Below are 27,811 nucleotides of genomic sequence, written 5' to 3'. Positions count from 1 at the left end.
GCTCCCGACAAACCTGCTGAGAGAGTCCCACTTGTTAAGAGAGAACAACGTATAGAATATGCAGCTCGGAATGTGTGGGGCGCCTTAAAAATAGTTCTGAATGAGAAGTGGCCGAGCATGGGCCCTGGTCACATTTCAGATATAAATGAAACCAAGCCCGTGGCCCAGAGGATTGAGTTTCTAGAGCAGGAATCTCAAAGGCTCTCTTCCCCAACTCCTCCTTTGATCCCTTAGTCAACGACACACATGAAGCATTTGTGACCCCTTATGCCCCAGCTGTGAAATACCAGCCACAATGGGTAAAATGACATGGGGTCTTACGCCAAGTATATGCACACATGTGCTGACTTCATCTGTGGCTTTTGGAAGAAGCAGTAACAAAACTGGCCAGAACAAAATGGAACTCACCAGAAAATGAAGTCCTCGTGGTAGAAGTGGAATAGAGTCCTAATATTTAAGTAGCATTGCTAGTATTAAAGTCTCTATAATGAGAAGCATTCCTACTTTTTATTTTATTTTTTTTTTTGCTTCGAGATAACGCAAGTATCTTCTTAAGTGTGGAAAGTGATTTATAAGCCACTTTCTCTAAAGACATCCAGGAGATGAGCAGTATACATTGGTGTGGACTCAGCCATATGGGGGAAAGTGTGGGCGGTGGGTTTCAGAACACTGCCAGGGAAGGTAGCTGTGATGTCAAGGTTGATACGTCTCCATAGCCTTGGCACCAAGTGAGGGTGGTATTTGTTTCAATAGACTGCCTTCACAGAGAGCTCCAGACAAATTTGTTGGATGTATAATCAGGACCTTAGGTAAGTGGGCAAAGGATAGGTTTTAGAATGAACACTTTGGGAACTGGGTGATGAAGTATTTATTTTCTAGAGATCTAGGTGTTAGGTGAACACTTCCTCCAGATGTATGTGGCTGGATGCAGTCGTGTGACGGTAGAATAATTCTGGACCGAAACTTTGACGGTAGAATAATTCTGGACCGAAACTTTGACCAGAGCATGTTTGTACTTTGTTTTTTGTAATTTGGAGTGACAGCATCCCAGCTAGGAACAGTTAGCTGTCAGTAGGAGTTTTAAGATTCCATTAGCAAAAAAGGACAGTAAAGAAAAATAAAACTTCTAATAGACGAACAGGACTGAGTTTCCGTTGTTGACCATACTCCACAGATGACACAGAGCCACTGTAGGTAAATCAGATGCCCCAGGGAAACAATGTCATAGGACATCACGGGTCTTTTTCTGTGACACTTCAAAGATGTGGCTCCAACAGAGGGACACATTTTTAATCAAACAATGCTGAAGTATGAGGCTCATATATTTGTTTGAAATAAAAACAGTGTAGGGGCAACTGGGTGGCTCAGTTGGTTAAGCGTCCGACTCTTGATTTCGGCTCAGGTCATAAGTGCACAGTTCATGAGTTCGAACCCCACATCGGATTCTGTGCTGACAGTGTAGAACTTGCTTGGGATTCTCTCTCTACCCCTCCCCTACTCTCTCTCTCTCTCTCTAAAAAATAAATAAACAAACAAAAAAAAGTTTATGTACATTATTTATTAAAATTTTTTTTAATGTTTATTTATTTTTGAGAGAGAGAGACAGAGCACGAGTGGGGAGGGGCAGAAACAGAGAGGGAGACACAGAATCCAAAACAGGCTCCAGGCTTTGAGCAGTCAGGACAGAGACCACCAACACAGGGCTCAAACTCGGGAATGGTGAGATCATGACTTGAGCTGAAGTCAGACGCTTAACCAACTGAGCCACCCAGGCGCCCCTGTACATGACTTATTAAGATTAAAACCAAACTGGGGCGCCTGGGTGGCGCAGTCGGTTAAGCGTCCGACTTCAGCCAGGTCACGATCTCGCGGTCCGTGAGTTCGAGCCCCGCGTCAGGCTCTGGGCTGATGGCTCAGAGCCTGGAGCCTGTTTCCGATTCTGTGTCTCCCTCTCTCTCTGCCCCTCCCCCGTTCACGCTCTGTCTCTCTCTGTCCCAAAAAAATAAATAAACGTTGAAAGATTAAAACCAAACTAACTAGTTTGCTTTAATACCATAGAAACTAAATTAACAGATACTTGATTTTCTTAAAAGGGTTGATTAGGATGCCTATTTCAACATCTAATAATATTGAGCTTCGGGCTAGTATTAGATGTATCAAAACATGGAGGATTTTTACATTTTAAATGTATAGACTAATGAGTAACTGAAAAGTAAAGCTGGGAGGAGAGTAGCCTGGGTCACCTGAAAGCATTCCTGTGCAAAATACCTAAACTGTCAGAAGGGATACCCCATGAGGGCAGAGATTTGGGGCAGCTTTATTTACTCCTAAATCCCTAGTACACTGCCAAGCACTATAGGTGCTCAGTAAATATTTGTTGAATAAAGTGCTGCATAAAGGAGGGGCGCCTGGGTGGCTCAGTCAGTTAAGCGTCCAACTTCGGCTCAGGTCATGGTCTCACAGTTTGTGAGTTTGAGCCCCACGTCAGGCTCTGTGCTGACACCTCAGAGCCTGGAGCCTGCTCAGATTCTGTGTCTCCCTCTCTCTCTGCTCCTCACTCACTCGTGCTCTGCCTCTCTCTCTTTCTCTCTCAAGAGAGTTTTAAATAAACATTGAAAAAAATGTTTAAGTGCTGCATAAAGAATAAAATGCCATTTTTAAATATGTAGCTGAATTCCCAAGAAATTTGGGGAAATCTTCAAGGGTTGGAACTGATTTCGGAAGAGAACATTAGAGCAGTCTCTGGCTTTTGGGTGAGCTTGTTAGGGGGATAGTTGCCAGAATTGATTGGTAAGCCAGAGCCTTGGGTTTTAATAGCTGCATGGGGACAGGACACAGGGCCTTGGGTCCAACACAGGCAGAGAAAGCAATGAACCAGGGCTCCAAAGGGCTGCACATTGTGTAAGGCTCAATTGGAGAGGCATCTGCCTGCTGGTAGAGGGAAGCTTATCGACCAGCATGAAGTCTCCCTCACATAACCATAATGAGAGCCAGCCTCACCAAGATTAGGCTTTGAACTGATTGTCACCCGGTGGCCTAGGAATCCCCAAGGAAAGGAAAGTTGATGTTCTGTTGCTGGCTTCCACACACACACACACCATCTGGAGGCACATGGTCAACCCAGGTTAATACAAGATCATAGCTAACCCCCCCACTGATTTTAATGTAACTGTTTCCATCTCTAAAAAAAAAAAATACAGTTTCTTTCAAAAATAGTAGCTTTGATTTCTCTATCGTTGCCATTTGGACACAAAAGATAGGCTGTACCAGTAGGTAGACATTACCAATGAGAAGCATGAAAAAAAAGATTCCTTTGACTATTTTTAACCTAAAATGTAATAAGCAGAACTTGGTGCAGTTCCTTGTAGGCACTGTGTGCAACTGAAAAGGCTGAGACAGTGTTTCCGGGCACCCCCACCCCAGTTATCCTGAGCATCCAGCCTACTGCTGCCCAGGAAAGAAAAAGGCATTCTGGACTGAGCACGAAAATCTCTACTAAGAAAGCATATGAGCAAATTAATTATGCAGCTTAGAACGAACCCAGGCAGTGAATCTCAGAGACCGACTCATGTGAGGTGGTCACGTTTGACTCGATCAGAGTTGCCAGCTCTGACCGCCCCGGCATTTTGAAAAGCCGCTGTGGTAGCAGAGACTAATTGGGTCTCAGCCTGGTTGGTGGGTACCATGGTGGTCGAAGTTCGGGTCACAGGCACCGCGACGCACCTGTCTCCCAGGAGAGAGATGAGGGCGTCCCGGCTTCCATCACAGACGACACAAGAGCCCAGGGCAGGATCTTGGGGGAGCTGCCCCAGACTCACTTCCCTGCTGCAGCGCCCGCACGTGCTGTGTCGCTCCGTGTGTGTCCCCGGTTTGTGCAGATGTCTGTCCTGCGTCTTCACGTCAGGCAGAGTCCTCGCGTCCACTAAACCCCTTCCTTTATCCCACCGATCAGCTCAGGGGCCCCCCTGTTTTACCTGAACAGAGTGTATCGCTAGAAGAGCTGCAGGGTCAGCTTGCACAGGCGGCCAGACTGCATCAAGAGGAGACAGAGAAATTTACAGACAGGATTCGTAAGGTAAATATGTAACGCGATTTCAGCACAACCAGGTCTCTGACTGCGCAGCCCCTGGAGGCAGATGGCAGGATGTATTTGAGAGAAAGCTGTCGTGCACAGGCTCCTGGACTCATGGGGCTGGAGGATCCGCCACTGAGCGGCCCCTCAGACGTCTCATAAAGAGAACTGTCTGCCTTTCTCTTCTAGAATGTGCTTTGACTGTATTTACGCTGTGGTCTGCGGGAAGTTTTTCCGAACATCGAATCCATCTTTTCCTGCAGCCACGGCCAGCAAAGGAAAATCAAATAAGGGCCTTCATGCATCTGGACATGAAAAGTGTGTCCATAACTTTTGTTGCCCCGCAGATTTGTAAGCTTTCTCGATGTGGTAAGCTTTCTGGTAGAAACTTTAGCAGCTCACCCTAAACGGTTGTCTTCAAAAACCTGCCATTAAATGAGCTGCGGCCTCATTAACTCTTCTAACTATTTTAGAATAACCTGGCTAATCATCCTTTATCTGTTAAATCCGTTACCAGAGTTGCTAAGAGAAAGGATTAGCAGACACGGGCACTTATTTCCTAAATAACTTACTTTCCCTTTTTTTTTTGTTTTTTAACTGCACCAAAAATCATGTTTGAGAAGTGAGTCCATCCTGGAGATGCTAATAGCAAAATGGCAGGGCCCCGGGTGTGCCTCATACTTGGATTCAGGGTAGAGGAGTGTGTTGCAGCTTGGAGGGGGTGAGAGGTCATCCAGGCTTGTTCAGAGGGAAAGGGACAGTTTTTCCTAACATGTCCCGAGGGCAGAGGACCGACCCTGAGACTTGAGAAGTGCTTGGCGTCATGGGACAGGCAGAGGCAGCCAGGACGTTGGGGAAGTCAGAGTCTGGGAAGGAACGTTGGCAGGAGGCTGCAGAATAGCTGACAGAACAGCCCCACCCCCAGCCGCCCACCCCCACCCCCCCCCCCCCCCCCCCGCCCTCACCGGCCTCCATTGACTAACACTCTAGAACCTCTGGTAGAACCTCTGGCGTACCTGCCCTGAGCTAGGTGCTCTGCACATCCCGAGTTAGCTTCGCTTTGCGGCCCAGGGTGCTGAAGCCTCCCCAGTCGGTCGATGGCCTGAGATAACACTGCAAACGGTGAATGTCCAGTGTGGGAGGCTGCCCCTCTCCCCGCTCTGTCCTGCTCTTGTGCCCACCGGGCAGAGAACCCTTGGGAGGACTCTGAGGCTGCCAAGGTGGTGAATTAAATCACCACTATTTTGTGTTATCGCAGCTTGAGTGCAAAAAAAATCCGGTACAACGACTGGCCACGCAAGTCTGTGCGCAGACCCGGGACCTTCCCAGAGCTGCTTCTCTTCAGTGGCTTTAAGCACATGGGACACAGGCGTGGACCTCAGGCAGCCGTTGTCGCATCCCCACAGTTTCTGTGCATGAATCTAGCACTTTAGGAAAGTGAGACAAAACAATACTCACTGCCTTGATCTTTGGCCCAGGGGGCGTGTTAAAGCGGGAGAAGACAGCTCAAAACAAGGCTGGCATCCTAAAGCTTGTTTTTTGGACTGTGGAACAGAAAGCTTTCATCCCGTCTGTCACTTTAGCTACTATTGATATTATTCTTGTGCCCCAATCTGTGCAATAAGATTTTATTCACACCCCTTGGCTTAGTCATTATCGACATAATGATGGTTTATTGCTTGTAACGTGCCTGTACCCATGCTGAAAAGCAGGAACTTAGCATAGCAAAGGGAAACACTTCCTTTTCAGCAATGCTTTCTTTCCCTAAGGGTCACTCATAACTGACAGGAACGTGAAGTCCTAAGTGTGGCAGCAGGTTGTCAGATTCTTGTTTGCCCACCACTGTATGCAGCAGAGGACCTCACATCTAGAGAAATCCCTGCTCCCCGACCTGCCTCGCCCGCCTGCTCTCTGCGGGCCTCTCCGTCAGCTTGGCGGTCTCTACTTTCTGCTGGGGGTGTGCAGGCCAGAAGGCTCAGGAAGCCAAGGGGAAGGATCTCCACCTACTCCCCCTTTACAATCCAAGCGTGCCTTTGTGTGCAAGCCCACATCCAGAGGGCACATGGAATCTGCATGAAAATCAGCTGCAGGTCGTACATCCGAAAAACCATTTTCCTGAAGTTTAGAGACCACTAAAAACACCCCGAGAGACTTGACAATGAAAATTGATTATAACCCCTTACTTTGAAATAGGGTTTGCTTCTGAATCGGAAAACCCTTGAGGTTTTTATAACTAGTACACGTCTCAAGGCGTTTCCGTGTTTCACGTCCCAGGTGCAACATGGTAAGGATTGAACGGCAGTTTGCAAAGACTTTTGGTTTGGCTCGGGTAGCAGGTGGGAAGAGCCACTGTCACACTCTCTCCTTTTTTCCATTCAAGATGGAGGAGGAGCACCTCTACGCCTTGAGGTGGAAAGAGCTAGAAATGCACAGCCTGGCTTTGCAAAACACCCTCCATGAGCGAACCTGGAGTGATGAGAGAAATCTGATGCAGCAGGAGCTCCGTTCCTTGAAGCAGAACATTTTCCTTTTCTACGTCAAACTCAGGTGGCTGCTGAAGCTCTGGCGGCAAGGGAAACAGATGGAGGAGGAAGGCGAGGATTTCACGGAGGTACCTCTGCCCAGAGCGTTCGTTTTATTTGCGTCCGTTTTGTTCTTGCCCCCCAGGCACTGCTGTCCCTCTGCCTTCTACATACAGAGTCACACTCTGCCATTTCACGTTATTTTATCAAGTCCAACGCAGGCCATGGAAATGCAACAGGTTGTCGAGTTATACGTTAGACCAAGAATCCCATGCTGTCCTTTGACCTCGTTTTTGTTTTTTTGTTTTTTTTTTAATAAAATAGAGACAGCATGAGTGGGGAAGGGCAGAGAGAGGGAGACACAGAATCCGAAGGCGGCTCCAGGCTCTGAGCTGTCAGCATAGAGCCTGATGAGGGGCTCAAACTCACAAACCACGAGATCATGACCTGAGCGGAAGTCAGACGCTTAACCAACTGAGCCACCCAGGCGCCCCTTGACCTTGTTTTCAGAGTCCTGGTCTGTGACTCCATCGTGCAGCACAGTTTTGCTGCCAATTTCTTTTGCCGCTCATCTATGGATTCATGAACATTGTCACCTGGAGTCCCTTCCCATCTCTCGTTCCGCCTTGCTGGCTTGTCCAACCTAGCTCTAAATCTTTCTCTCTTCTTTCCATTTTGGTTTTTGTTCCTAAATGCTAGAGCCCGTCCTGCCAATGCTGTTTTATAAGCTCCAGATGGGCCAGATTTTTGCTGCCCTCAGAATCTGGGCACGTGCCTGTTCCCTCCTGTGCCTCCATATTCCCAGATTCATCCCAGGACAAGGACAGAACCACTTCCTTTCTGATTGATCTTATTGATTAAGCCAGTGTGACCTCGAGCTCTGCAGGCTCCTTCCAGCCTTGCCTTCTGATGTGTGCAGGGCTGGGACCACTGAGGTTCTGAGCATGCGCACCCATGACTCCTGTGTCAGGGGCTTCAAGGCATCGTAAGTGTTGGTTTCCTTTAGACTCCCAGGAACTTTTTGTCTGCTTTTACTTTAGTGAGCAGTGTATATAGTTTGCAGTCATCCTAGGAAGGGGAAGATACTTGGATTCTCTCTCCTCCAGGAGGGAAGAAAGTCTTCCAAAATCAATTCAACCTGCTTCCAAAGAGCCATAACCGAGAAAACCATCATTAAGCAAAACCTAGAAGTAGTTGTAAAGTCTCCTTCTGATCAGTGTGTAAAACCATAACTTTGGAGTTCCTCCTCTAGTTTGTAAAACCATAACTTTAATGAATAATCATTTATAAATCATAGAATTTGTCATTGCCAAGATAACTTAGAGTAAAATTTCCAATCTTTGCTGACCAATTGGGCACCCGTTATGTGCTGTTCAAAGGAAGAGGGTTGGGGCACCTGGGTGGCTCAGTTGACCATCCAGCCCAGGTCATGATCTCACGGTTTGTGGGTTTGAGCCCTGCATCCGGCTCTGTGCTAACAGCCTATTAGGGATTCTCTGTCTCCCTCTCTCTCTGCCCCACCCCCCCTCAAAAATAAATACATAAACATTTAAAAAATAAATAAGTAAATGAAGAAGGTGGCCAGTGAGTTCATGAAATGGGCTAAATGAGCACATTTGGGAAGAGGCTAAGAAGTCAAGACTTGATAAGCCATAAAGTGGAGAATTACCCTCAAACGATAAAAACCAGGCTGCACAGCAAAGGGTTTGGGTGGAGCTGTGATTATTGTCTCCTGCTGTTTTCAGAGTGAGCATCCAGAGACCCTCCCCAGGCTCGGTGAGCTTGGAGAGCAGGGGGACCCGAAGGGGGACAGCCCAGACCGGGACGACAACGGTCCAGGCTGCGGCTTTTCGATGGGAGAGCATTCTCCACACTCCCCTGTGCGGATTGGTGACCACGGATCGCGGCTGCAGCCTGCGCATGGGGGGCAGCTCCACAAGCAGGTGGGTGCCGAGGTCCCAGCCCCTCACTCTACCCACACGTGGGAGAGGAGACTGCCAGTCTATGTCTGTGTCATCTTTTTTTATGTGCTGGTGTTCCAGGGAGCAGGAAACTCCTCTGGCTGCCTGTGATCGCCTGGTAGCTGCATTCGTGCTAGAAATTTTATCATTAAGTCTTTTATTTCAGGGTCAGCCCGTTAGTTTGTTAGGCTTACATGTATACACAAGGAGCATAGTAGGATCAGGTCAGTTGGAGAGGTCAGCAAACGTCCCTGAGAAGGAGAAAGGGGGAAATGTTGAGCTGTGTGTAGAGTGATCTGTGGCTTTACAGAGGTTGACCATTCTTCCCAGGAAGAGACAGTACTGAGTGCAGCACCCTCGTCGTGGCCAGAATGTACAGGGCTTTTTTTGTTGAGGTTTAGCTGAATAGGCATCAGAAACATCACTCACGTGGCAACATGATGCATAAGGAGGAAAGAGAAAGTTTATTTATTTATTTATTTATTTTTTACTCCTAAACATGTATAAAGTGTTTTAAGTTCCTTTTGGGCCACTTGAAGTAAAAATATTTGATGAGACTTAAAAAAATGAAAGCATGGGGACGGACGCCTGGGTGGCTCAGTCGTTGAAGCATCTGACTCTTGATTTCAGTTCAGGTCATGATCTCGCAGTTTGTGAGATAAAGCCCCGCATCAGGCTCTGCACTGACAATGGGGAGCCTGCTTGGGATTCTCTCTCTCTCTCTCTCTCTCTCTCTCTCTCTCCCTGTCTCTCTGCCCTCCCCTGCTCATGCTTTCTCTTTCTCTCTGTCAAAATAAATAAATGAATTAAAAAAAAATGAAAGCCCATTAAAGTGACGTGGGATTTCAGTGTATAATGTGAAATAATTATTAAATATTGCCAAATGCCACGTCTGTTAATTATTAAGCAGATAGCCCCTGCTTAATAAACCAAAAGGTACTGTTCCTGCCACCCAGATTTTTCACGCTTCTGTACAAAACAGCATGTGTGTTGGGTTTAGAGTGTTGAGACCCTAGGAGGCATCCAGCGTTAAAGGTTTTTCGCCCCCAGGCTTTCTGGACTCAGTCCTTTCTGACCCCGTGTTGCTTCTTTGACAGTTCTGCAGGGCAGAACCCAAAGCCCCACGCCCTAGACCCCTGGCTCTGGGGTGAGGGGCAGGGATGGGCGGACCCAGAGCACAGCAGTTACCCCGGGTGTGGCTGTCACCACTCAGCCGCTGACATTTGTGGGCACTCCCTGTGCACTGGACTGCACAGCTGCGGCTCCTCCCTCAGCCCAGAGCCACAGAGGGGTCAAGTGGGAGAGGGCTGGCATCAGATCTTTGGCTCAAATCCAAATGAGGAAAAGTAGTGATGTCCGAGCACAGTCCTGAGGGATATGTGTGTTTCCCTGCGTCGGCTTTCTCTCCACAGTCAAATCAGATTTTCACAACTGAAGAGCTGTTTTCTATGCACACCCATCCGTCCTTCATTTTCCCTGAACACTATGACTCGAGAAAGAGATTATACTTTCAGATGAACGTTTAATTACAATTATTAGGAAGTTTGTCGTTATGCCAGTGTCCCTGGGGAGATTTTAGCTCATGGAGTGAGTTTTTCCAGCAATTGATTTGGTTAGAAAATAAAATACTCCTTTGCGAATAATCCTTTAAAACCTACCACTTGTATTATTTTTAAAAGAGATGTTGTCAGTCCGTTCTACAAAGTATCTGTGATTAGCCCAAATACATCTGTTGATTACTACTTAGCCATAAACCTGCCGCATCTGAGATCGCGCGTTGGGTGTTTCCCACGCGTGCATCCAAATGCTTAGGAAAAGGGAAAAAAATGTAACACATCTGGTTTTCGAAACAATTCTCATGGAAAATTTTACCCTTGGGTGGAAAATAATGCAGAGTCACTCAGCTGGAACCTCACGTTCAGTGTACTTCATTGTCATCCCGCTTTGCCTCGTCCTTCCCAAGATGATTTCCTAGCTCTTCCCCTTGCAAGAGCTAATCACTTTGTACAGTTTGCGCTAGAAGCACACGGGGGGCCTGCGGGGTAGGGTGCCGACGGGCAGAATCAGGACTGCCTTTAATGGACCCGTCTGTCCATAGCAGTTAAGTGCACAATGCCGTCCATCCGAGGACAGAAGATTAATGAGCTCTACTGTACGACAGCTGATTGCCTGGGAGTGAACATTCTCAGTTAGCGGGTCTGCCTCCCTTTCGTGGCATGGGTATTAGCTGGACAGCCTGCCTGCAAGAAAAAGAACACGTGTCTCAGAGAGCCGCGCCCTTTGCAGAAACCCTGAGATCCTGCCAAGGTGATAATCAGAACGGGGAACGTGGCCTGACTCCTTTCCCAAGGCTATATTCCCAAGGAAGGCAATTTCCCAGGCCTCGGTCTTTGCTCTGGGTCGTAGTGAACATTCTCACAGTTGCACGCAGTAAATGGCAAAATGCATCATGTCCAAAGAGGTAAAATGTATCGAGTCAACTTTGGGAATAGTTCATAAAAAATTACCAGGTTGGGGCGCCTGGGTGGCTCAGTCGGTTAAGCGGCTGACTTCAGCTCGGGTCGTGATCTCAGTGTTCATGAGTTTGAGCCCCGTGTCAGGCTCTGTGCTGACAGCTTAGAGCCTGGAGCCTGCTTCCGATTCTGTGTCTCTCTCTCTCTGTGCCCATCTCCCTCTCGCACTCTGTGTCTGTCTCTCAAAAATAAAATAAATAAACATTAAAAAAATGTTTTTAATTATCATGTTGGAAAATACTCAGCTGTGTGAATGTTCCCTGTTAACTGATCTTTAGTCACACGACTAGTGCTCTAGTGGCAGGAATCCGATTGTCCTCGAGAACAGAAAGCACTTTTAGCTCTCCTGGCCTTCTGGAAGAACTGGAAACCATGCAAGAGCTTATTGGATAGCTCTCACCTAGTTCCAGGAAGCTTGCCACTATGTTAAGCTTTCGAGACCTAAGGCTTCATCTACTAGTAATTCCCCAAATCAAGATTTTTAATGCAAGGGGATTAACAGTGCCAGAATTATGTGGTTCTAATAGGTAATCGCCTGTGAATTGGATTAATTTATTCAAAGAGAAGTCACTTTTTCTTCCAGGGATGTGGCATAATATTCTTTATTAAAACATCTAAGTATAGGGGCGTCTGGGTAGCTCAGTTGGTTGAGCATCCGACTCTTGATTTCGGCTCGGGTCATGATCTTGCGGTTCACGAGTTCATGTGCTGACAGTGCAGAGCCTGCTTGGGATTCTCTCTCTCTGCCCTTCCTTGCCTCTCTCTCTCTCTCTCTCTCTCAAAATAAACAAACTTAAAAAAAAAAGCATCTAAGTATAAATATAGAGAACCTGATTTAAAACTCAGAGCAAGATCTGATGAAATTATGTTTCATGTTAGTCTCCAATGACAGCTGGTCACTGAAGAGCCTCCCTTGGGACCCAGCTTTAGGACCAAGTAGAATCTGTTTCCCTGGACCTTTGTCACTCACTGGTCCAGGATTCATTTGGAGCCTAGGGCCTTCAAGAGCCATCCTAAGTAAAAGTCAGTGCCTTTGGCTCCCTGGGCCTCCCAGACTTCGACTCACCTGGGTTCCCACTTTTCTGTTTTGCCCAAGATGCAGAAACTTCCCAAAAGAGCACCTGTGCCAGACAGGGCCTGTATGTCAGAACTGTGATCTGCTCTTTTTTTTTTTTTTTTTCACATTTATTCATTTTTGAGATACAGAGAGAGAGAGAGAGAGAGAGCGAGCACAAGCGGGGGAGGGGCAGACAGAGAGGGAGACACAGAATCTGAAGCAGGCTCCAGGCTCTGAGCTGTCAGCACAGAGCCCAATGCGGGACTTGAACTCACAAACTGCAAGATCATGACCTGAGCCGAAGTCGGACGCACAACCAGTTGAGCCACCCAGACGCCCCCCACCCTCCCCCACCTTTTTTTTTTAATAAGGAAGCTCTCCTCTTGAGCCTAAATCACGTTTACCTTTCAATTTTGTATGTTGTACCACGGTGTTTATTCTGTGGACTTTGCAACTGTATAACCTCACCTAGGAGATAAGCAACTCTATAAAAAGAACCAGACTAGGGGCGCCTGGGTGGCTCCGTCGGTTAAACATCTGCCTTCAGCTCAGGTCATGATCTCATGGGTTCGAGCTCCATGTTGGGCTCTCTGCTGTCTGTGCAGGGCCTGCTTCGGATCCTCTGTCCCCCTCTCTCTCTGCCCCTCCCCCTACTTGCTTGCTCTCTCTCAAGAGTAAATAAATTAAAAAAAAAAAAAAAAAGAACCAGACCAGAGCTTATAATTATGAAACATAATTCATGTTTGCTGTGTGTTTTTGTTTGTTTCTGTTCCTGTGCAAATAGCACAGATGCAGGAGGGGAAGAGCCACAAATGCTGAAGGATACTCAGGAAAGGACTCTCTCAGTCCCCATCCCCCCAGTGTTAGCCATGGTCAGCAGTTATGACATACTTTTCTACGTGTGCAACAAACCCTAAACCTCGCTACTAAGTGATTTCTTCCCATCTGGCCACTTGATGTTCATCAGACCTGCCCCGGTTTCTTTGAAGCCTTTGGCTGATAACTCTGGGTTTATAACTTACTGAATACATGTCCATCAATTCCTTCACAAACCCACGTTTATCCTTGGGAACCTCTCTGAAAATTACAGTGACCTGCAGCACAGAGCCCACGTGGCCCGGATCACCTGCATATTCTCAGCCAAAGGACAAACGACTTTTTTGTACAAACATGAATTTCTCATCTCTGTAACCCTCCATCAGAGATTATGTTTTCGTGGCCAGTCTTCAGTGACGCCTTCTCTTTCATCTGTGGGAGGATGGTAGTTTTAGAAAAGAATCTTAAAAATAATCCAAATGGAGGGGCGCCTGGGTGGCGCAAGCGGTTAAGCGTCCGACTTCAGCCAGGTCACGATCTCGCAGTCTGTGAGTTCGAGCCCCGCGTCAGGCTCTGGGCTGATGGCTCGGAGCCTGGAGCCTGTTTCCGATTCTGTGTCTCCCTCTCTCTCTGCCCCTCCCCCGTTCATGCCCAAAAATAAATAAACGTTGAAAAAAAAAATTAAAAAAAAAAAATAATAATCCAAATGGAACAATGGGAAGTAAGGACGACAAATGGCTTATTAATAGTAAAATGTTGTTGGATGTGTAAATGTATCCTTTCTTTCTGATCGCACAGTAAAGGACTTGTCTTGGGACTCTTGCCGGTAGAGGGGTTACTTTATTGAATAGTGTATGAGGTGTCCCTCTTTGTAATTATGAAATAGGACCTATGCCTCCCTGTGTTGGGGGTCAAGGGCAGCTACCACAGCATTCTAGAACTCCCTGCCTATGTCTACAGCCTAAATGAATAGGAAGTGGAGGCCATCTGGCATTCTGTGGGTGGGCCCTTAGCAGCAGGTCAACAGAACAGAACAATGTATCTGTTCCAGTGTTAGATTACACTCATCTCCAGCATTAATGGCTCTGATACAGGCAAAGTGGTTGATGGTAGCTTAGCTCTTTCACAGAATTATGAAACACATATCTTAGAAATCTTACGCAGGAACGATTTTATCAAATAATAGCTGGCATTGCATCACAAATATCTTGGTGTGTTACCTTTCTCAGAAACTTCCTCTTCACTTTCCATTAATGCTTATTGTATATTTGGGTGGCAGCCTTAATTAGCTGAAGCCCAACCTTGAACCTGGTATAAAGTTTAACACTTCATAGCACAGTCCAGCTCCTGATCCCAATTTTGGAATTATTGTAAGGCTTGCCCAAAAGAGATGAACTTGGAAGGGCTCAAATGCCCTTAGCCTAAGGAAAAGGAAATGGTGGAGCCATTTTATTCCTGCTTTTTTGTAAGAAAGCCAACAAGCTGATCTTGAAGAGATTGAAAAATTGGCCTTTTTCATTGAAATTGACCTATGCTTAACAGATATATAAGCTAAAAGGTTGCATAATTGGGCCCCTGGCACAGAAGTTTCCGAAAAGTCTGTATCCAGGAAGACTTTCACCCAAAGACCTCTAAACGGACCAGAGAATCTTGATTCCATTCTTAACCTGATTAGGATCATCTTTTTACCCAAAACATTGCCCAGCAAGGGCCACCGCGGGGAGAAAAAGTAACACAAGTAACTTTAAAGCATTCTTTCAGGATGGCTCACTAATATTATTACCTTTGGTATGGAGGATGGAAATCGCTCCTAGAGATTAAGTGGCTCTCTTAGGCAACGTTTCAAAAAAAAAAAAAAAAAAAAAAAACAACAACAACAAAAACCTGGGTAGAATATAATGTCAGAATTTAAGTATCTTGGCTCGGTTTGTCCAGCCTTGGGTGGGACAGACCTGGATTGCAGTCTGTGTTCTGCACTTCCTAGCAGAGAGAGCCTGGCAGTTCCTTAGCTGCTGCGTGTTCTGGTTCCTCCTCTGTAACAGGGAACGTGACGGTACGCACCTAGCACTGATGCGAGAAGCAGGTAATAACATCATGCAGGTGAATGATCAGCATACCTGATCTTAGCACACCCTCTGACCCATTAGAAGCAATTAGAATTACTCTTCATTACTGGGTTTGGGGTTTGGGGTTTTTGTTTGTTTGTTTTTGTTGTGAAAAGTTGATAAGCATCGGGCCCATCTGGGTCTTCAGAAGTTTTTTCTTGGACATCAATCATTGGTGTTGTGCACCAATGGCCGAGAGCTAGTCTGGCTTCTTGCCACATCACATGCTGCTCCTGGGTGATTATAATAACGAGTATCAATGACATTGATTCTGTGGACTCTCCTGCTCCCTTTGGCCACCTTCATCCCAAAGCAGTTTTTGAACTCCTGCCATGATGATTAATATTATACTGGTATAACAGCACATTATGTTGATCACTCTGACCCAAATGTGCATGAAAACATTAAGGCTTAATTTTATTTAATCTGATATTTGCTAATGGCAGCAAGTACTTATTTCTAGAGGAACCAAAATTTCAGTCTGCAAAAGGACTATTAATGTGACCTCCTGCTTTCGAGGACCACAAAGTTCCGGTCCTAATGTTGTCAGAGGCATTTAGTGCGGGGCTAAGAACCCTACAGGCTGGCTACATTCACAAAGTGGGGTTTGTAGGGAGCTATCCATTACATACAAGAATTGATTACATAGTTTTTTGCTTTTTCTTCCACGAGCATGAGATGACTACTCAGACTGGATCAAACCTCTTACCATTAGTTTATGCTTAGAATGCTTAGACTTAAAAAGTAGTGATTGTTTGTTTTTTTGAGAGAGAGCGAGCAAGCCATGAGTAGAGGAGAGGGGCAGAAGGAAAGCGAGAAAGAGACAGAGAGAGAATCCCAAGCAGGCTCCACGCTGAGTGTGGAGTTCCATGTGGAGCTCGATCCCATGACCCTGGGATCATGACCTGAGCTAAAATCAAGAGTCAGACACTCAACTGACTGAGCCACCCAGGAGCCCAAAAGTAGTAATGTATATATTTTTTAAATTTAAAATCCAAAGATGAAAATCCCGAACGAATCTACCATAAAATATAAATAAATTTTTTCAAACAAATTCTGTACTCAGAAGGGTGTGTATTTCTGAAAAAAAAATTGCAATACCTCTTCTCACTCACCTGTGCTTACATAATTTTTAAGTACTTTTGGTGTCAAGTTGACTTATTATAGTTATTTATTATAGTTGTACATATACCCTGAGCGGCTCGCTGAGTATAGTGGTAATTTTCTTACATTCAGGTGGTTGGAAGGAATGTGTAGGATTTTTAGAAGGTTCTCTAGTTGCTGAATCTTGAAAATGTTCACTGAACTGTACCCTTCATGGCTTCAGTCTCAGGGCTACTACAGTAAAAACTGGTGTTCAAAGAGAGAAAAATGAAAGAGCAATAAATGGTAACAAATAGGCCTTTCTACCCAATTGAAAGTCTACCACATGTAACTTCAGACAACTTACAGGGAGAACTGGGGAGTTTTCAGTAATAAATTTGCTAATGTTAAGGAGTTTCTCTTTTCTTTTTTTTTAAATGTTTTTATTTTATTTTTGAGAGAGAGAGTGAGAGAGAGAGAGAGAGAGCGAGAGAGCAGGGGAGGGGCAGAGAGGGAGACAATCCAAAGAAGGCTCCAGGCTCTGAGCTGTCAGCACAGAGCCCGATGCGGGGCTCGAACTCACAACCCGCGAGATCATGACCTGAGCCCAAGTCAGAGACATAACCGACTGAGCCACCCAGGAACCCCAGGAGTTTCTCTTTTCTAACTCAACTTCATTTAAATCCAAACATACAGCCAAAGTATCTTAAATTCTTCCCAAATGTGGCTGACCATTTTTATCTATGTGCACATGTGTTTCGGGGATTAACTAGTTTTAGAATCACGACGGACTCTCCACGTGATGCAGGAGAGCTGGGAGTCGTGAGTGTCCTGCTGCCCTTGGCATGAGAGGTTTATCAAGCAGGGGGGATTTGCTCTGAGAATAAGGGGTCCTGTGTTCCCAAAGTCGAGACGGTCTGCATCCAGACAGAACTGAGAGAGCTTTGATTCTACCTGCCTCATAAATGCACCAAACAAGATGGCCCGGAGACAGTCTGGAAGCTCATGATGCACTAAGTGTTTTCTGCCCAACTGGAAGAGATGAGCTCATGGGGCTTTTATCATCCAGGTACCATAATTGATTCAGGATTTAATGCACTTAGACAAACCTTTCTGGTATAGTGTCCGTGCCAAAATGTACTACGATAGCCAGCATGGTTTTGAAATGTGCCTTCAAAGGGCGGGGTGGATTTTAGAAAATATAAAATCTCTAAGTTAGGTGTAAGCAGATTAGGGATAAAAATCCCATTTTCATTTATGAGACCTGTTTGCGTACTTCCCACAGGCTGAGCACTGTGTGAAACACTGGAAATCAGGAGTGGGTAAGGTTTTGTCTCCCGCCCGCCACCCCTGTACTTTACCGTGGCGGTGGAGTGATCAGGGGCGGCACGAGAAAACAAGTAGGTGCCATGGTTATTCATGCTGTTGGTGCAGCAGAAAGGAGGGGCACGGTGATTCTATCTCAGAGGACCATGAGGAAGCCTTCACGAACAAGTTAAGCGTTCACTTTTGGCTTTGTTTATGAAAGCTCAGCATGCCCTTCCCCACATGGCCATACTGATCCATACGAGCCACACAGTATGACCACGCTGTGCTTATAAGAGACACAGAGCCTATTTTTTTATTCCCTTCTGGTTCAGTGGCTGGTATTAAAATGACAGAATATGTCGGTGAGTGTTCAGATCTTGCTAGATCTGCATCCCCAGTCACAGCTTTGGACGTCTGAAGTCACATGTAGCGTCCCCGCAGCCCCGGCTTCCGGGTCCCCCGTGGCCTCCTGCAGCTTCCTCCCTTCTGCTTCTGGGCCTGGAGGACCAGCCTGAGTGCCAGCCTCCCTCCTATTCCGACAGGCCTTTAGGAGTCTTAGCCCCAGGAGCCTGACAGCCGGCAGCAGGGGGACCCCCTGGCTGCGTCCCACTAACCGTGCAGACTTCGCACCTGCTCTACATACACCCACCGCAACAGCCCCTTGGACACAGCCCGGCACCCCGTTGATGCTAGGCTCCCCTCCTCTTCGGACCTAAAGAAAACCCTGGCACGAACTGGCAGACCCGACTCCATGTTCCCCCCTGCAGGTGGTGGAAAACCAGCAGCTGTTTGGTGCGCTCAAGACCCTGCTGGAGGACCTGCACGCGGAGCTGCGGGAGGACGAGCATGCGCGGCGGCGGCTGCAGCAGCAGTACGCCAGCGACAAGGCCGCCTGGGACGTGCAGTGGGCGGCGCTCAAGTGCCGCCTGGAACAGGTACCTGCCCGCGGGGTCTCCCCTGCCCCAACTGTGGGGCCTCCGTTGTCTGGGCCAGGTGGGGAGAAGGCACAGTACCTCGGATCCAGGGTGATCCTTGTCCAAAGAGATCATCGACTCCGAGGTGAAAGCCTGGAACAGCTGCCAGCTCGCTCTTTTCGCTCTCTCTCTCCTTAAAATTCCCAGCCTTGGGGCGCCTGGGTGGTTCAATCCGTTAAGCGTCCAACTTCGACTCAGGTCATGATCTTGCAGTTTGTGGGTTCTGTGCTGACAGCTGGGAGCCTGGAGCCTGCTTCAGATTCTGTGTCTCCCCCTCTCGCTGCCCTTCCCTGCTCACGCTCTGTCTCTCTCTGTCTCTCAAAAATAAACATTAAAAAAAGTTTTTTTTTTTTTTTAATTCCCAGCCTTTCCGAGACACCTTCGTCCCCCTTCCCAGTCCCTCTCCCGAGAAGGAAACACAGTCTCCACAGAACGCCTTTGGCCAGTAGCATTTATTTTCCCATTCTGCACTGAACGAGGCGGTACTTAGCCCCATCGAAGGATGGCCCAGGGTGAAGTGGTGATCAGAACACGCCGACACAGTTCAGACAGGAGCAAAGAAAATGCAGATTGTGGCTTAGTTATCTCTGGAAAAGGAAAACATGTGCATTCCTTTAGATTTCTCCAAATACTGAAAAGAGCTTGTAGACCTTCCACTACGTGCCCTGGAGGTCTGATCAGTTTCCGTGTCCTTATCTCCCCTGGAGGAAATGGAGGCCCAGAGGAAGTGTCGGGTCTCAGATCATGGAGCCTTCAGTGCTCGAGTGGAGAGAACAGGGTCCTGCCTGCACCCTCCCAACAGAGCAGAGACTCTTTGGAGATTTTAGACCAGGGCCATGGTTGTTAAGATCAGACTTCTCCAGAAACATTCTTTTCTTAAGTGTTTTCTCCCTGGAAATCCTTAAAAGCAATGTCACCTCCTGCCCAGAGTCTGCTCGCTCAGGTGGTTTCTCCAGATCTCTTCCAGCCCCTTGATCATCATGGGAGGAAATCTGTGCATCTTTGATAATCTACTTTCTAGGCCCTGTTTTGAGGCAAATCTTAAACTAATTAAAATTTTATATGAATTGGCCAGGTCGTGAAAGACAAAGAAATTTTCCCAGAATGGAGACATCTTCCAAATGGCCTTGATAAGAGATGAAAGGGCCTGTCATGTCAAAAGCAAACAGCTTCCCTGGTACTCACAAGTTCAACTGCATTGCCAGCTGGCCCAAGGGAGCATCGCTATCAGGTTCATAGCCTTAGGTAGAGCAGAGACACAGCCTTCTCTGCAGAGGAAGCAGCAAAGCATAGCAAAACCAAAGCACCAGGCCAGGCTGGCGGAGCTGCCGACCCAGTTATGAATCCTGTCTACTTGCCTGGTAGGAGATTCTTACTAGATGCTCTGTTTATCTTTGTGCACAGCCTGGAGCGTCCGCAGTGGAGGAAAAATGAGTAAGGATGCTCTTTAAGCCTATTTTAAAATATGTTTGTGGGGGAGAAAGCTAAATATTTTCAAAGATGTAAGTGTAGGTGTAGCTAAAGAAAGGAGGCCTAATCTTTGAGATGAGCCGATTTCAAAATATTTCATCTTTGTTTTAGAGAAACCTGGCATCCACCCACACGTGTGCTACACATAAAGCCTCGGGAAAAGTCAATAACACTGAGAAATAAAAATAGGACTTCAAACCCAGAAGCAAGGTGGCACTAGGTAAAGATTCATCTTCCACCCAAATCGTTGAAGAAGGTTCTGACACAATTGCAGCCCAGGAAGCAGTGAATGCAGGCCGAGGATGGTTCACTTATAATCCCCCCCGTCTTTACTCTCTTCTACTTAAAAGCAAAACAAGTGAATTCTATCAGAAGTTAAGTATTTTCTCTCCGTGAAGGCCATGTAGTGTCAATGCCCAAGTCTGTGATTCCTTCACTTAACTCCCAACTCAGACCTTGTTCTAGATGCCATCAAATAAGATGTTTCTTGAAGGGGCTGTCAGTGCAGTGGGAGAGCCAGACAAGGGTGGCAATTTGCAATAGTGTGAGAAGTGTCCCACGAGGCCTATACACGGCATTGCCAGGGGGAGGGAGGGGGATGCAGAGCCCACACCTCAGCCTGAGGTTTCAGGGAGGGGGTGTTCACGAAAGTGCTGCTGCTTAGCATGAGTCTTGGAAGATGAATAAGAGTGGGTACATGGGAAAAGAGAGAAAGGATGTTTCAGACAAAAAAAGGCACAATGAAGAAAGGAGCATAGTACATCTGGGGAGCTGCACCTAGTCAGGTTATGAGGGAGAGGAAGAATGTGCAAAAGATTGAAACAGAAATCCCGACTGTATCACGGAAGTAAAGCATTTTGGATTTACCTCTGCCAAAGATTGTCCTGACTTCAAGGAGGAGGATGGATTAGAAGCCCAGTAGAATTGAATAGAGTAACATGGTTCCATCCATAAAATCCGGGGGTCTGCCGAACCGGAATGGGGAAAACATGCATCTGTATGTTCGCTAATCTTTTGCTAAAATGTATCATGTTCTGCAGCAACAGTAAACTTCCAGTTCCTTCCTCCTGTCCTCTGCTGTTGTTGCCCCAGTTTACTTCTACACGGTCTGTAAACACACATCACGTTGCAACTTTTTGCTTTAGGCACTCAGTAACACTTTAAAGCAATTAAGGGGCGCCTGGGTGGCTCAGTCGGTTAAGCGTCGGACTTCAGCTCAGGTCATGATCTCACAGTTTGTGAGTTCGAGCCCCGCGTTGGGCTCTGTGCTGACAGCTTGGAGCCTGGAGCCTGCTTGGAATTCTGTGTCTCATTCTCTCTCTGCCCCTACCCCACTTGTGCTCTGTCTCTCTCTCTCTCTGTCTCTCAAAAATAAATAAATAAATAAATAAATAAATAAATAAATAAATAGATTTTTAAAAAGGGGAACATGAGTTTGGGAGCACCTGGGTGGCTCAGTCGGTTGAGCATCCGACTTCGGCCTGGGTCATGATCTCATGGTTCATGGGCTTTGCACTGACAGCATGGAGCCTGCTTCAGATTCTGTCTCCCTCTCTTTCTGCCCCTCCTCCACTCGTGCTCTCTCTCTCTCTCTCTCTGTCTCTCTCTCTCAAAAATAAACATTTAAAAATGTTTTTAAATAGGGGAAACATGAGTTTTTATTTGTACTTCTGTCATTTCCAGTGTTCTTCATTTTTTGTGTGTATAAGTAAGAGTGTCTCTTAGTATCGTAATCCTTCTGCCTGAAAACTTCCTCCATCATTTCTTGAAATACAGGTCTGCTGGCAATGATTTTTTTTATTTTAATTTGTTTAAAAAGCATCTTTGCTTTAGTTTTGAAAGATATTGTTGCTGAGCATTGAAGTCTGTCGAGGTTGACCCTTTCCCCCTTCAGTCCTTTAAAGATGTTGTTCCATCATCCTCTGACTCAAATAGTTTCAGAGGAGAGGTCAGCTGTCATTCGTGTCTGTGTACCTCTGGGTGTGGTATGTTTTTCTGCCTGCCTCCAAGGTTTCCTGTTTGGTGTTGAGCAGTCTGAATATGATATGTCTAGATGGAAGTTTGTTTTTTTGTTTTTTGTTTTTTGTTTTTTAATGTTCATTTATTTTGAGGGAGTGAAATAGTGCGAGCAGGGGGAGGGGCAGAGAGGGAGGGAGACACAGAATCCGAAACAGGCTCCAGGCTCCAAGCTGTCAGCACAGAGCCTGGTGCAGGGCTCTAACCCACGAACCGCAAGATCATGACCCGAGCCGAAGCCGGACGTTCAACCGACTGAGCCACCCAGGTGCCCCTAGATGGAAGTTTCTTTGATTGTTTGTTTTGGTATTTAATCTCATGGCTGTTTAATGGATATTTATTGTGAACTGGTAGGTCCCACTGCTACTCCATCACCAGTGTCCATACAGGGGCTGAGGACTTAGGGACACGTACCTGCCCTCCAGGAACTCTGCAGAAGGAAGACGAGATAGGGTGGTAACTGAGTCAGGAAGTGGAGCTGAGAAGCAGATGAGAGGAAGCTGAGCGGACTCACTGCTTTACATTCTGTGTGACTCTGTCAAATGCTCCTAACTAGGACTTTAAAACTGAAAATTGTTTTTTCCACGAGACTGATCAGATCTGGGCTGAAACATGTCTCCAGGGACAATATGCAAATGTGCTGAGATGTTCTTCACCTGTTAATACAAGACTGGCCAGGGATTAAGGTCTAAGTCTTTTCTCCTTCCCAGCTGGAAGAGAAGACGGAGAAGAACTTGGGAGAACCAGGCTCTTCCGCCGACAGCAAAGGGGCCTTCAAGAAGGAGAGGGAGACGCACCAGAAGCTCCTCGCCGACAGTCACGGCCTGGTTATGGACCTGCGTTGGCAGATCCATCACAGCGAGAAGAACTGGAACCGGGAGAAGGTGGAGCTTCTCGACCGTCTAGACCGAGACCGGCAGGAGTGGGAGCGGCAGAAGAAGGAGCTCTTGTGGAGAATAGAACAGGTAAGGGAGCGCGAACAGGGAAGAGGGTACAGACAACTAAACTGACCTGGAAATCGGAGCACTTAGGGGAAAAAAATAGATCAGCCTATTGCAAGGTCCTTACTACATCAGGATGTTCCACGGGCTTCCAAAGGAAGAGGAAAAAATAGCAGAATTTCTAGTGTGGGAGATCCAGACTGGGCCCTGCTAGTACACAGATCTCATCGAAAAGCTTGTGGGTAACTTCCTTTTGTGTATACGTGTGGGAGGTCTGTGGTCAGGGCTGGGGGCGGGGTGGGTGGCATTTTAAAAGAAGTTAAAGACTAAACTTGAAAGATGAGGTTATTTCAGGTCTTATTAGGTGATTCCTGCAAGATGCAAACTACCTTTGAAGTTGGCCACTAAAGATGTGGTCACAGTCACTGCTCCAACTTGAATGGAATTGCTGTCCATTAGGAAAGAAATTGCTGAATTAAGTTGGAAATCAGGCTGTTTGCACCTGCTGTGGATCTTGCTGAGCTGTGATTAGGTAGGACCGTAGTCAGAGAGGGAGCTGGTAGTTCATTGCCTTCAGCTAAACAAATGATTCCAACACTCAGATGAATTCAGCGGGGGATGGGGAGTTGTTTTTCTACCTTCCAGATAATAGAAAATAAGTCTACATTGCGTCAGACTTAGGACGGTTTGCATAGTTGGGGTCATGCCTGAGTGATGCACAAATTAAATTTTCTCATTAAACTGATGAAGGCTTGGAATTCTTCCCTGGATGGAGTTTTACATAGCATATGTGTATTTTTTTATTTATTCCAGCCAGGCACACTTATAAATTTATGAAGCCTCAAGGAAACGTATTAATCAATAGGAAACCAAGTTCAGGAAAAATAAATTACTCTATTACAAATACCCATACTGCTGGCATTTATGTGGGAGCCTTTTGAAAACTGTGCTCTATCATTCCAAGATGTGGTACCTATGTTATGCAGGTGTAATGGCCAGGGTTAGTTTCTATATACTGTCCGGGAGGGAGAAAAGGTGAATGAGCTAAAAAACAAAAAACAAAAAACAAAAAACCAGGAGCCCTTGGCTCAGAAAGCATTGAGAAGAGGGGCACCTTGGTGGCTCAGTCGGTTGAGCACCTGACTTCGGCTCAGGTCATTATCTCATGGTTTGTGGGTTCAGCCCCCATGTCGGGCGCTGTGCTGATAGCTCAGGGCCTGGAGCCTGCTTTGGATTCTGTGTCTCCCTCTCTCTCTGTCCCTCCCCCACTTGCACTCTGTCTCTCTCTATCTCAAAAATAAATAAAAATATTTTTAAAAAAATTTTTAAAAAGCGTTGAGAAGAAAGCACAGTGCAGAGAAAAAGGAGCAACAGTTCCTCCCAGATCTGATTACGCACACAACTGAGCCACCATACTGATATCTGATGTGGCTCCTTTCAAAATTCCCCAAATTCTATCAAAGGAAAGGTGACTACTTCCTGTTTGGCCTAGAAATGCATCATTTGAGAAGAATCTTCTGCATTAAATCCCCTGTGCGCCTGTGCTCTGCTGAATGGATCAGCTGTTAGGTGGAAATGGCAAGAGCAAAAATAGCATGTATTCTTGCAAAACGGTCATTGATTTATCACATCCAGCTTCAGCTAACCAGGATCTCCGTAACTCCAGGCACCTTGTTACCAGAGAGGTTCCCTCTTGGCCTTCCCTCCAGGAGCACTCACTGTGTCCCACCTGTACCACAGTAAGGCCATCACGATCCCTGCCATGGCCCCTCTGGGGTCCCCTTTGGCTGTGGGCTATGGGCTCCTTGGTCTTGGCATTGCTGCTTTTTAGAAGTCACACCCTGGCTATCATTTAAATAAGCTGTTAGGGTTTTACTTGGAGGAAGGAAGAATTCCTAGTGAGGGAAAATATAGTAAGACATCTGATGATATTGAGCTTTTGAAGAGTTCGTGACCAGAGAAGTGCAGGTGCCCCATTTTAAGAAACTGTATTTTGAAAGATAAAAGCAGGTATGTGCTTGCTGAACCCCATTTCCGACTCATGTCCGTATTCCGTGTCAGGACCGCAGCAGTCCTACCAAGCTGACAGCCTCAGAACTTCAGTCCTCAAGGTTAACGTCTCTGAACGTAATGGATGCAAGACACATGGGTTCCAGGCAGTCATCTGTTCCTGAAATCTGTGTGGTGGCTCCCACCGGCTTTGTACAATGATCTCACTGCTGTTTTTAGAAGAGGATTTGTTGCCAGTGAATGATGCTTCAGATATGCGGTTGTGGCTTTCAAAAATAAATCTGGCCTTTTCCCACAAATAGTCAGCATTTTAAAAGACAATTTTATAAACCTTGGTGCCCAATCCTGAAAATTAGATAAAGCAGTTATAGGCGTTCTCCGTAAAAGAGGAAAGTGACTGAAGTGTGTGTATGTGTGGAAGTTTTGTTTATCATTCATTGAATGTTTAGCCCCGCATTCCATAGATAAACAAGAAATAGAAGTGAACATTCTTCATAACGTATGCTCTTGACATTTGACTACTTGGTGAGCCACGTAACCTTGACTGTGATCACCCTAACACAGTTGGTGAAGGAAGTGACACTAAATCCATTTTCCACTTTCAGAACACATGCTTCATACTCGTCCGGTGTCATTAAATTCCGACATAATTTCTGTGCCACATGAGGCATTTTATATGATGGATGACTGTGGGAATGTGGTTAAGGTCATATAACACATATCATCTATCTTATCAACGTCTCTTGTCCCGGTCCAGATTTGACTGGGTGATAGTTAACTTTTATGGAGTCACACTACATTTCTCCTTAGAATTAAGTTCCCAGTTAACACGCAGATGATATAGGACCCGCCGCTGTACTAAAGACCTAAAGGAAGGACCCTGTGTCGTTCCGTTCTCCTTCCAGTAACTTCCTTAAATCAGCTGCTTCTACACCCTGAAAGGCCATTCTTTTAAAACCTGCTCACAAAGTGACCTTTTTTTCCTTTGACCATTTGGGTAAGGTGACACCTTTGAAGGTTTATTGTTTCCTGTATTACTTGAAATGCAAAGCTTTTCCGTTTTCTATTTGCACTAAAAGTTGTCCTGCTGCAGGATTCTAAGTACAGTAGGTGCTGATGGCTGGTTTGAAATGACTCTCCTAGGAAACCCGATCCTTTTAAGGACCCATTATTCTATTACAACACCCCAGAGGCATCTTACAGCAGATACCTCCCGCTAAACCCATTCCAGTTCATTTTTAGGAAACCTAACACTTCCCAGCTTTAGTATACATTGCTTCTGGCCGCCTGGGTTTATTTTTGAATTCCCACTTTGCTGAGTTAGAATGTGCTGGTTCAGAGCTCTCCTCCTTAGTCATTCTTTCCTCCTCTTCACACACACCCGCGGAGCACATTTACAGCTTCGAATGTGATTCTTGTGTTTTAATTCTCACCCAGAATAGCTTAGGGACGATCACGTGTTGAAACTCAATTGCGCTGACATGCGTTAGATGAATAAAAAAAAAAAAAGCTTTCCTTTTTTGTTGTTTTGTTTGTTTGTTTGTTTGTTTTTTGGTTTTGGGTTTTTTTTTTTGTTTTTGGGTTTTGGGGTTTTTTGTTTTTGTTTTTTGTTTTTAAAGAAAACGCTAGCATCTTTAAGAGAACTGAGAAGAATTGTGTCTTGGGGTTGAGAGCACAGGGGCATAGCTGAAACCCAGAGCGATTGGCTTGTTCGCTAATTCAGCTGTGACCCGGCCTCAGACTCTTGACATTTAAGCTCTGGCTACGTGCATCTCCATCTTTCTCAGAAACTGAAGATAATCCACCGCCTCAGAAATTACTAAAAATGAGGAAGAGTCCCCTTGTCCCCATTCTCGCATGTGACTTTGTTCCTGACGATGCAGAAGCCACACATACCTCCTGCTCATGGATGAAGGCTTCAGTGAGGACCCAGAGGTGTAGCTGGTGAAATGGGCTGTTAAAAAAAAAAAAAAAATTAATGCTTCCAAGGGAGTTTTGGAACTTCCTGGCACCCTGTTGAGGACTGGAAATCTTTCTTCTTTGGAAAATCCAAATGTCACTTTCGCCCTTCAGATAGTTTTCTTGTTCAGAACAGCAGCCAACGTGCTAGAGCGTGTGAGCAGGTCACCCAGCAAAGACCCCGGCGGAGACACGTGGGTGGAAATATCCTCAGGCCTCAGTTACGCTTTCTGCGCCTGTTTTGGAAGGAAGGCGGTGAGGAAAGCTCCAGAGATTCCAGGGGGGAGCCGTCCGTTAGGGCCTCTCCAGGGAGTGAGCACCATTTCTGCACACCATTTCTCTGCCTGTCGCTGTGAATTCACATTGACTCCCTTCCTAAATGGCTCCAGGTTGTTCGTTCTAATGCCGTAAACAGACAAGACGTGTATCAGTGCGCCCAGGCCCGAGCGAGGTCAGTGGTGGTCATCTTGCTGACAAGCATTGAGCTGTCCAATGGGCCTGGCCCCTGGTGGGCTCGCCTTTCTTGTGGCCCCTCCACAGCAGGAAGCCGTGCTGTCCCCATTTCACACATGACGACACTGAGCTGAGGAAACCAGCAAGGCACAGGACAATGGCTCCAACTCAGACCTCCCTAACTCCAGGGGTTCCCGAGTTTCTCAAGTCAGGCAAAAAAAAAGTATGGCTCTAAAGTATGTGACATATTTTTCTTGTTTTCAGTCAGATCTGATCTTTAATTGACTTTATAGCTAAGCTTTAACCCTCTCAAGCAAAGTGGAAGTTGCTTTTGACACCCAGTGGTTACAACCCAGTTCGATCACTTAGGTGACATAGGGGACCCATCCTAAATGACAGTATTATAATTAGGAAACCTGCTGGTTAGGAAAATCAAATTCACCCTCAGAAATTTGCTGCCACTGATGGTTTTCCATTGAGTGTGCCTTAAGTTCTGAAGGTATAAAGGGAGTTCTAAATATGTCACTTAACAGTGTTCAATGTTTTAAATA

The 27,811-nt window shown here is 46.2% G+C and overlaps 1 protein-coding gene across 4 annotated transcripts in view; it reads left to right on the top strand.

The window, feature by feature from the left end:
* Positions 1 to 27,811, top strand: part of MTCL1 (microtubule crosslinking factor 1) — a 128,868-nt gene that overhangs the window by 86,320 nt on the left and 14,737 nt on the right. For 2 of the 4 annotated variants that reach the window (XM_047090300.1, XM_047090302.1), the window contains exons 7-11: positions 3,953 to 4,075; positions 6,453 to 6,683; positions 8,340 to 8,537; positions 18,205 to 18,372; positions 22,608 to 22,862. In XM_047090300.1, the coding sequence (XP_046946256.1) occupies positions 3,953 to 4,075; positions 6,453 to 6,683; positions 8,340 to 8,537; positions 18,205 to 18,372; positions 22,608 to 22,862 (975 nt within the window). The remainder of the gene's footprint in view (positions 1 to 3,952; positions 4,076 to 6,452; positions 6,684 to 8,339; positions 8,538 to 18,204; positions 18,373 to 22,607; positions 22,863 to 27,811) is intronic. The other 2 variants (XM_047090301.1, XM_047090303.1) reach the window with 1 other exon arrangement.

Source organism: Lynx rufus, unplaced genomic scaffold (assembly GCF_022079265.1).
Source record: "Lynx rufus isolate CCGP_SWC_20201006 ecotype Redwood Valley unplaced genomic scaffold, mLynRuf1.p SCAF_29, whole genome shotgun sequence".
Classification (NCBI taxonomy): Eukaryota; Metazoa; Chordata; class Mammalia; order Carnivora; family Felidae; genus Lynx; species Lynx rufus.
Note: the sequence above shows the minus strand (reverse complement) of the source record. Positions and strands in the feature narration are given on the sequence as shown.